A 10,480-nucleotide genomic window follows, 5' to 3' on the forward strand; every position below is an offset into this window, starting at 1 on the left:
GAGTGCCATTACTGTAGGATTACCTCAGATTGGTCCATGACACACCTGCTAAGCTGACCATCTAAGATCTGACCAAATTTAGTCCCATTCCTATTAAAATTGTGCACAAGGGAGGTAGGCAAAGTGCTGTGCAAATATCATGTACAAATTTTAAAAATACAAATCAACCCTGGAATAAAAATTATTTAAAATATTATTGCTTAATAAATTGGTGTGGGGATTCTCCCCCCCTTTTTTTTCACTCCCAAGCCTTATATACAACAGGTAGAGCTAATTTAGCATAAAGTGTACACCTTTATAAAACAGTGTAGACATTGGACAATTTGTCCCACAGAGACAAAGGCCAGGTGTGAATGATTTTAAATGCCTCGTTAAAATGCCATGCTTTTAATGGCAATGTTGTCAGTTTAGTCACTTGGTATCTCCATGCTGGGAATGAAGCTGCCTCCTTGCATCTCCCCACTCCCATTTAACAAGAATAAAGGCCAACCGGTGACCAATTAGTCAGACTTAAATGCGATTTGGTGACATTTTTGCTCCTGAACCTTTGGTATAAAATGGTTGTTTAGGAGTAAGATAAGGGGAGTGCTTATACAGCTGTGGATTTCTACTTGCAGCTGAAAGTTTCATAAAACAGAATAGAAGAAATGATCAGGTAAATATATCAGATATATGTTTGGGGAAAATTATAGCATCGTGTATAAAATGCCATTTGTCTTCTGAACGGGTGTTAAACTAATACATGGTGGTTTTTCCATTTTGGGTGTTTTTTATCCAGTCTCCTCAGGCTAAATGTTCTATTAATTCTCTGGATCTCGGCAATGCAGATGTGGAGGTGTTACCCTCTTGTCCCTTCTACGGTAAGCAATAAACTTTACTTAGCTAGAGATATACTATGTAATTAATTTTTAAAATATCATATAAAACTCCTTTAAGCACCAACATTATTAAACATACTCAACTTAATTCTGTCAAATGCCCTTTATGGAAGTCTAGCTATGGCATTACATAGGACTTGTTCTGTTAAGCATTTTTGTGCATCTACAAAAGCTGTAACAACCTTCCACTTATTGATTTCCATGAATCCAGACTTTAGTCACTTTATGTGAGGGATGCTGTTCCAGTGATTGAAGCGTGAAACTGAGAATTAATGTGTTCGATGCTATAAACTTGATTTAGTATGGCTTCTCCACCCCACCCCCCGCCCAATCACTTTTCTCCAATATATCTATCTAGCAGTGCAATCTGACTTATATTTATTTATTAAGTAGTAAGTCTCCTTGGATTCCATGGGACTTTCCCCCAGATCAGTGTGTGTAGGACCTGTATAGGATTGCACTATTTATATCTTTATTAACTTAAAACACTGATTCTGTGATGGAGACCTGTTATAGATTTGAAGAGAACAGAATAGTTTTAATGTTTAGGTGGGGGTGCGGGTGGGGGATCACATTTTAACAAATGAGCACAGTACTAATATTTTCCCAAAGTGAAGGCTTTATCCAACAGCAGAAAGACTCTACTTGGTTAAGAAGAGAGAGTGCTAAACCAATTATTTCTCAAAGCTTAAGATGCACAGGTGCAAAACTCATTTAGCAGATATTTGAATAATAATGCAAAGCATCCCACTCATGATTCCTGGGAACTAGTTTACCTCACACAGAACTACAATGTGCAGCACCTTTAGCATACTCCCCCCCCCCCCCAAGCATCTAAGGATTCTTGGCGGGGGTGTGTGTGCTTTGAATGTGCTTCAAATGTGTTGTTTGTACATTCAAAACTAACAGTACAATCTCAGTGTTAGACAAAATATTGTTGGAGGGTGGGGAAATCACTTCCATCCACGTGGGCAACAGCTCCATTATTTGTAATAATAGAAACATTTATTATTATTTTTTGTTATTCCACACCTGAGCCTTTAAAAAATATCTCATTAAAACACCACAACATTCCTATAGGAAACTAAACATGATATTTCAGCACTTGCTTAATTCTGGGAATTCGTTCCCAAAAGCTTCACTGGGATTATTTATGACTTTGGGGAAACGGTGTATTTAATATTGCACGCTGTGTCGTGCAATTTATATTTTATATTCTCCACAACTCTCTGAAGGAACAGCCAGAGACTTTCCTGGGGTTGTGAAGGGATCTGAATCGGGGTTCCCATACTAAATGGACTGCATTAAAAGGTTCCCAACCCTGGAAGGAAAGTCTTAGACCGACAGAAGAACTCCTTCAGAAAAGGCTCTGTCTGTCAGATGAAGGGTATGGTTGGATACAAGCCATTGTATCCATCCCCCTACAACTGAGAGCCTTTATGCTGGTGCCGATTTTCTAGTATAAATCACCGCCACTCAGCTATTAGCTGAACACAAGAAAACATAAATGCAGTTGGACTGGACCTATGGTGAACAGCAGCTCTGGGAAATGGGTTGTTTTGGGGAATTAGGCTGGCAAAGCAATTTGGGTCTTTACTCCCATCAAAACTGCCCTTTAACATCTGCTTTGGAAAAGAACAAAGACATTAGTAGATCCAGGCACATTGCACCACACCATGTGTAGTTTTGCCAGGGCTCCAACGAGACTCAATTTCAAGTAAAGGTGTTGATACCTTCTAGTCACATTGCTTTTGAAGGGGATATGTGTGAGCATCTCCTTCCATACTATGGTCACATCCACACCATACTGCTAAAACTTTTCCTACACTAATTTAACACTTATGACAACTTCCAGCAAAGAGTCCTGGGAACTGCAGTTTGTTAACAGAGCTGGCAATTGTAGCTCTGTGAGGGCTTTCCTATCAGCTCTCAGCATCCTTAACAAACTACAGTTTCCATGATTCTTTGGGGAAAATCATGGCTGTTAAAGTGGTACAAAAGTGATTTCAACATAATTGCAACTTGCCATGTATTTTTTAAAGCATGACTAGGGGTGGGGTGGGGTGGGATACGCTGTCCTTGCTCCCATCCCAAAATATGGCAGCAGATGCTCTGACTTGTATGTAAGGGGGAGATTTTTATTAAAGCAGGAGAATGGTACAGACTTGGCAACAGGAAAAGAGTAAATACAGCCCACAAGGCAGAACAGCCTGATCTAGAAGAAAGGGCTATGATTCACGGGTCCAGGATCAGTGACAAACTTTTAAGCCAAGGTGCGGTGTGACACTCTATTCCAGTGGAAATGTCTAGCCTGCAAGTGGGCACTACGTCTAGGTTGATGGGACTCCACTTGCCTTGTCCTGGGAGAAGGCACCAGACCCACTTTCCCCTCCGAATCATGTTTGGCTACCCCAGGTAGCAACTCATTTCCCTTCCCATAATCTGACAGTGCTCTCTTCCCCAAAGGGTTTCCAGGAGACCCACAAGGTAGGTGTCACCACAGGAGTCATGAGGAACATCTGCAGCATGTGGCACAACCAAAAGGGCTTTCTTTTGTTGTAGTCACTGGCATCCTCAAGATCCATAAGTGAATTCATGGAATGAAACAGATTGTGTGGATTTGCAATACCTGCCGGGCAGGAGGGAACAGCATCACAGCCAGCTGTAGAGTAAGACCATGAGCAACTGCATTCATTAGCACCAGAGGGTCCCCTTGTGCCCAATCCTCACGTACAAGACACAGTTTATCTCCAAACACACCGTGCGCTGAAAGATCCTGCTGCTCCTAAGTTTCTTTGGACCAGAGCCAAATGACAAGTGAGATAAATTAATTTTCTGTGAATCAAAAGAAATTACCACTGAAAAAGCAGATATATTGTCCAGGATGATCATCGATGCTTTGTAATACTCAATTAGATTGTAGTTTTATTACAGTAATTAAGTCCCGTGTTTCTGTATACCCCACAGCTGTAAAAATATCTTGTAGAATTCTTTATTCTCCACTTTTTTTCTTCTAGCTATGTGTAATATTGTCAGGAAACCACCACCTGCGGGAATTTGGTCACTCCTTTTACACTGGGTCGTATGTAATCTGACTGAAGCTTCCTCCACTAGACTTTACCATAGTGTTACAGTGCTGCTTCCAGTACCTTCTCCTTCCAAGTTGTGGCATGCCTCTGAAAGATGGCTTAGGAGGAAGGAAGACCCACCATACCTTAGTGGTCCAGCACACACTTTGCTTGCAAAAGATCCCAGGTTCATGTCCTAGCAACTCCAGGAAGACATGATGTTAAATATGCATTTAAAATGGCTATACAGTGGTGCCTCGCAAGACGAAAAGAATCCGTTCCGCGAGTCTCCTCGTCTTGCGGTTTTTTCGTCTTGCGAAGCAAGCCCATTAGCGGCTTAGCGGATTAGCGCTATTAGCGGCTTAGCGGGCTTAGCGGGCTTAGCGGATCAGCTGATAAGCGGTTTAGCGGCTTAGCGGATCAGCTGATAAGCGGCTTAGCGGATCAGCTGTTAAGCGGCTTAGCGGATCAGCTGATAAGCGGCTTAGCAGCTTGGGAAAAAGGGGGGGGGAGGAAAAAACCCCGCAGGAACTCGCAATACATTTTCATCTTGCGAAGCAAGCCCATAGGAAATTCATTTTGCAAAGCGTCTCCAAAACGGAAAACCCTTTCGTCTAGCGGGTTTTCCGTCTTGCGAGGCATTCGTCTTGAGGGGCACCACTGTATATATATGCAAATAGCACCCGTGGAGCAGGGATCTGATCATTAGCAGCATCTCAGCAGGTATGGGGAAGGAATGTAACCATTTCCTCCCCAGCTCCAATCCTGAGGAAACTTCATCCTCTGAAGTTGCTATTTGCATAAGGAGGAAACGCCCCATTGCCACCAATGCAAATACACATTTAATCTCGCAACTAGTTTGGCCTTGAAACTGTGCAGTGTCATCGCCAGTCAGTAAAGCAGCAAACACTGGCCACGATGGACAAATGGTCCAGGGTCGTAACCCCACCTAACTTGGGAGTTTTCATTCAGTACCCAGTGAACTTCTTCCTGTTCAGACAAGTAATATACACTGTATATAGGTGGGTATCGCAGAGCTTGAGTCTAGAGCATGTAACTAGAAAAGTTAGCTTTATCGTTAAAACAAATGAAGACAAGTTTTTGAGGAAATGAAATGAGTAAAAATGCTTCTAAATGATATAATCCATCTCTGCATCGATTGTGGTTTTTACAGAGCCAGCACTAAAACATTAATTGCAAGGTAAAATTGGATCCAACTTGGGACAGATAGGGTGTTCTCCATCACACACACCCCTTTTGTGGAATTACAAGGGCCATTTCCGGATTTATAGCCAACCTGAGAATCAAAATGGATGTAACAGTGCAATCCTATACATTCAAAAATAAGACTCAATGAATTCAAAGGGACTTAGCTACCAAACTTAACTCCCAACTGGGGGGGGGGGCAGTGGTGGAACCCTGCTACATCCAAAGTCCTTCTGCTCAAGCTGGCAGTCCCCCCCCCCCATTTTTCTGCTGTACCAACTCTAGTCAGTACAGCAGAAGCCAGAGGTAGTCTGTTAACAGCCAATTCTGCCAGGGGGGAGAGCAGGGGGGCTCTATCATGTAGCCTGGCCAAAAAAAGGTTGTACAAAACATCTGGCACATCCTAACCCTCCACCTTCAGCAGGTGGGAGTTACGATTGCTCTGTGCTTATATTTATAGAGCTGTAAACTAAAAGTAGTTTCATATTACAATTATGTAATCACCTTTTAATTAATAAAATGCATTGCCTGTATAAGTGGGACCCATTAGTCTGCCCCTTGTATTGAATTTCAATTAAATATCAATAAGCTTCTGTTTCTGTGCAATAATTATGAGGTTTGTTGTTGGGGGTTTGTTGTTTTTTTTGGCCAGGATATTGATTAGTGGTCATCCATTTTTAATAGCATTCTTAATGGATCTCATTGTGAGAATGTGAATCATTAAATGCATTCATTGTTTCATTACGCACACACCATATGCATTGTCTATTTGCCTTTAAAATATATTATAAAATATAATATGCGGGTGGTGCTGTGGGTAAAACCTCAGCGCCTAGGACTTGCCGATCGTATGGTCGGCGGTTCGAATCCCCGCGGCGGGGTGAGCTCCCATCGTTCGGTCCCAGCTCCTGCCCACCTAGCAGTTTGAAAGCACTCTTAAATTATTATTATTATTATTAAGTGCAAGTAGATAAATAGGTACCGCTTTATAGCGGGAAGGTAAACGGCATTTCCGTGTGCTGCGCTGGTGCTGGCTCACCAGAGCAGCTTCGTCACACTGGCCACGTGACCCGGAAGTGTCTCCGGACAGCGCTGGCCCCCGGCCTCTTAAGTGAGATGGGCGCACAACCCTAGAGTCGGACACGACTGGCCCGTACGGGCAGGGGTACCTTTACCTTTACTAAAATATTCCAAACCCTGTGTGGTTATTATTACACCTCTGGAAATTCAAGAGCTTTTGCATTAAGCATGTTGTAAGTGTTGGGTATTTCTGGAAAGTGAGGAAAGCCCACAGATGGTTTGGCCAGTATCCCTTGAGATTTTTAGCTCTATGATTAGAAACCTCCAGGATTTGGGGGATCCCAGGACCCCACTGGGGGTACAACTTAATTTTTAACCCATAAGTCCAAAACTCGATCTACCTAGTCCAGCCTCAGCCTGGAGGTGCAGGCAGCTCATGCTTCTCAGCTAAAATGAAGTCATCAGGCCGGGCTTAGGCACTCAGCATCCTTGGCCAGCTGCAGGACCCCACTGCCTCAGCCCACTGATGATGCCAGCCGACCTCCTTTAGATGATTTTACTAGTCCTGTCCTTTGGGTAGCACTGGGTGACTAAACCCAGAATCCACTTAAATTTCCAGCTTTGCCTGCAACACAGTGTTGCTCTGGGACATCGTAGGAAATTTAAATAGTGGCGAAACAGAAAATGGCAAGGTCTGCTGGTCAGAGTATTTAAATTTCCTCCCCACAAACAGCTTGCCACTTTGCCGAGCTGTGCTGCTTTGGGGCTCATTGAATCTCCCATCAGTACCTGTCTCTGGCAGCTGCATTGCCACAAATCTCCCATGTCCTACCTTGCCATGAGAGCCACTGTTTCCGTTTTCCACATGCTGGTTTTGAGGAGGGGCCAGACTGCGCAAACTATGTGATAGGGCAAGGACTCAAGCATGGGGCCAACAGTCTATCAGGTAAGGCCATATCCACTGGTCCTATGGCTTGGAAGGGCCACTTACCAGCCTCACCTGACCATGACACCATTCACTGGCTATGGTGTGGACGGCAGTGTCGCTTTTGAATGGAAGCTTAGCTGCCATTCACAAGTGCTGCCACGCACTCATTGCTGAAGTATGTCTGAGGGCCTGATCAGCTAAGGCGAATAGCATCTTAACCCTCACAGTTGTGGTGGAGGAAGCATATGGCTGCCTTTAAAGGGAGAAGACCCAGGTTCCAAGCCCTGGTCAGCAATTTCACAGAGCACAAGAAGTTGCAATTTGTCGGCCTACCTGAGTTCAAAGGGTGCTAGTAAGGATTACATGTCAAAAGGGTGTTATTGTGTGTCTCCCTGAGCCCTTAAGACAAGGATGGGGAAAGATAATACCTCAAAGCCTCATTAAAAAGCATCAGCTGTGCACTCTGAAGCTTTGACTATATAAAGGTATTTTTTCCCTGTCAGCACGTACGGTTAGATGATTAGTCACGCACACAAAAATCAGCGACAGGAAAAGTAGCCCTATCTTAAAAGAAAGCCAGAACAATAGAACATCATTAATGATACAGTAAAATGGCTTGCTTCTGAGCACAGTCTACAATACTAACAATTCTTCCAGGTAAGCTGTGCTTTCATATCCATGGACCTTATGAAAACCTGACATTCTATACCCTTAATCTACAGCTAATACAAATTCATCCATGTCTTTTTAAGCCTAAATGAGTTTGTGTGTATACGTACGTATGTGCCCCTGTCACAAGCATATAAATCCATAACATGGCTTTTCCTTATCTGCTATTTTTTTTAAAAAAAACAGACAAACAAACCAAAATCTTCAGAGCAATAATCCTTTTTCTTTGAATTGCCAGCTGTCTGGGAACTCTGATTACTGTCTCCTCCTGCTCAATAGTTGCCTAGCCAAGGTGGATGGGTCCGAAGAACTAGCATTGTTAAAGCCTTTTCTGGAGAAGTCTTATATTAAGAGGTCCTTTCGGAATGGGGTTGGCTCAGGAATTAAAAAAAATTCCTATCAAAGAGCCAAGTCATAAGCAAGTGCTGGAGGAAATACCTACAAATCAGAATGTATAAAGTTAAACTGAATGTGCTTTAAAATTGTTTGTACTGCATTTTTAGATGAGAAATGGAGCCAACAGAGACAAATGTATCAGTGTGTTCATAATGTAAACAGATGTTTATTTGAAATGGTACAAGCCAAGTGAAGCAAATGTGATTGTTCAAAGGCATTTCTTTAAAAAAAATAAAAAATAACAGCATACATTTTTGCGTTGATATAAAAAGTGTTTTTGGTTTCATTCCACCTGTTAACAGATGTCTTAACACAAATATGGGCCTTGTGTTTTGTTATGAACCATTTGGAACCTGTTGTGAAGAAACCAATTTAATAATCTGAATGTGCTCATCTCTAGTACACAGAAGCGCTGTTTTGTAATTTTGCTGACACAATGCTCATTTACATGAAACCATTTTAGTACAATCTCATTCATAGAAAGCACTGGGTATTTGGATAAATGGAAGTTGCATGGAACAGAAAGCCAAATTCAATCTGCAGGGGTGTCAGGAAACCAAGCGTTCCTCAATACAGGTTCTACAAGAAAGTGTTTTGAACTATATTTTGGACAAGTTAAGTTTTTAGTCCCAGTATTGACGCCAGTGAAAGTAGATTAATGTGCATGACATATCCTTCCCCTATATCCATTATATAGATTATCCTCTATGTACAGAATCATATATTCAGATGAGACAACTATCAACTAATGGGTGTGCTATAACAGAAACTAGTCTAGTTTCCTCTTTATGTCTATGCGTTTATTCCTCTGCTGTACAAAAATAGACCTGGTTAGCTGTGCAGTCTCAAAACATTGTAGATTTTGTCAACAAGAAAAGGTCATCTGCTGAGTTACATTATTTGTGTGACTTTTACCTTGTGGCCATTTCCTCAGAGAAGTGATGTAAGAATTTCTGCATGCTGGCATAAAGATGTTATGAAGGCATTCGATTAGCTGCATTCTGAAAGCAAAGCAAACATATTAATCACTGTATGAGGTAAATTCAAAACTTCCATTTAAGCTTTTCAACAGTAATAATTACATTTGTAAAAGCAGATGTAAAATCTGAATAATAAATTTGAGTTGTCTTAAGTGCATAAAAAGAAACAGCATCATCTATCATTGTTTTCATATGAATAAAAACTGTGTACAAGCTGAAGGGTGGACATTTTTTGTGGCACAAATTGTCAACAAGAGTTGGAGATTTCTGATTTATCTGAAGCCACTTGGGAGGAGCATCTTCGGTATATTTTAGAATGCAGACTTCCTTCCAATGCAGGGGTTCCCAAACTGGTCCATGGACCACCAAAGATCTGTGAGCTTCATTCACATGGTCCGAGGTGTGTCCATAAAAATATAATTTAAAAAATCATTAGGATGTAGCACAGCACATCAAAACAGCTACATCAGGCATTGTGGTCCACCAAGACCCTCAACAAATTTCAAGTGGTCCATGGGGGGGGGGAGTGTGGGCACTCCAACTTAACCTATGTTAGCCAGAATTATGTACACTGCATCAAACAATACTACCAACAAAAACGCACATAATGTTGTTCTTTTGCTCCCAGATCTTTGGATACCAGTGGTTGGGAAGTACAATATACTGGTAGCTTAGAAGTACATACACTACTAAGAGCCTTTTTATGTATGGAGAATCCCCATGTCAGCAGGGGAACAGTGCCAATTCAAACTTGGGGGGGAGATAGGCAAGATGCTACCAGTGGGCCTTCTTCCCTCAGTGGGCACACATTCTCTTCTTCCTTACTGCTGCTGCTTTGCACATACCTTTGCTTCTCCCTCCGGTGTCATTTAACAGTACCCTTCAAGACAGGGGATAAGGTGTGCTGAGATTACCCTGCAGAGCCTTCTCCTCGCTTCTCTCAGTGCTTGCTTGGAGAGGGCAAGTGAACAGCGAACATCAGTGAGAAGGAAGAGCAGCAGGGCCAGGAGTTGGATGCACGGATTGCAAACGGGCCTCAGCATGCACCCAATGTTGCCAACTCTGCATGGGAGTCCCTGAGGCCAATAGTGTGATGTAAACACAAAGCAACTTTGGGGACCAGACAGGAATGAGGACATTCACAACACAGAGAAAGGGAAGACTGTGAGCTTTTACCCATTGGATTGCACTAGAAACCAGGCACGCCTGAAACCAATTGCAACCATCGATTTATAAGTCTGTCTTCAGAGTGGCTTCCATACACAACAATAGACAAGCACAGAAATTTGCTGGGGTGATTCAAATGCAAGCCTAGAATATCACTTGCTTACCTTT

General features: G+C 42.4%; 1 protein-coding gene across 1 annotated transcript; it reads left to right on the top strand.

Moving 5' to 3' along the window:
* Positions 1-552: 552 nt before the first annotated feature.
* NPS (neuropeptide S) lies at positions 553-9,084 on the top strand. Its single transcript, XM_081193116.1, has 3 exons — positions 553-655; positions 779-860; positions 8,008-9,084. The coding sequence occupies exons 1-3, from the start codon at positions 648-650 to the stop codon at positions 8,185-8,187; spliced, it is 270 nt and encodes an 89-aa protein (XP_081049242.1). The 5' UTR covers positions 553-647; the 3' UTR covers positions 8,188-9,084.
* Positions 9,085-10,480: the final 1,396 nt, after the last annotated feature.

This window comes from Podarcis bocagei (genome assembly GCF_964188305.1).
Source record: "Podarcis bocagei genome assembly, chromosome: 4".
Taxonomy (NCBI): domain Eukaryota; kingdom Metazoa; phylum Chordata; class Lepidosauria; order Squamata; family Lacertidae; genus Podarcis; species Podarcis bocagei.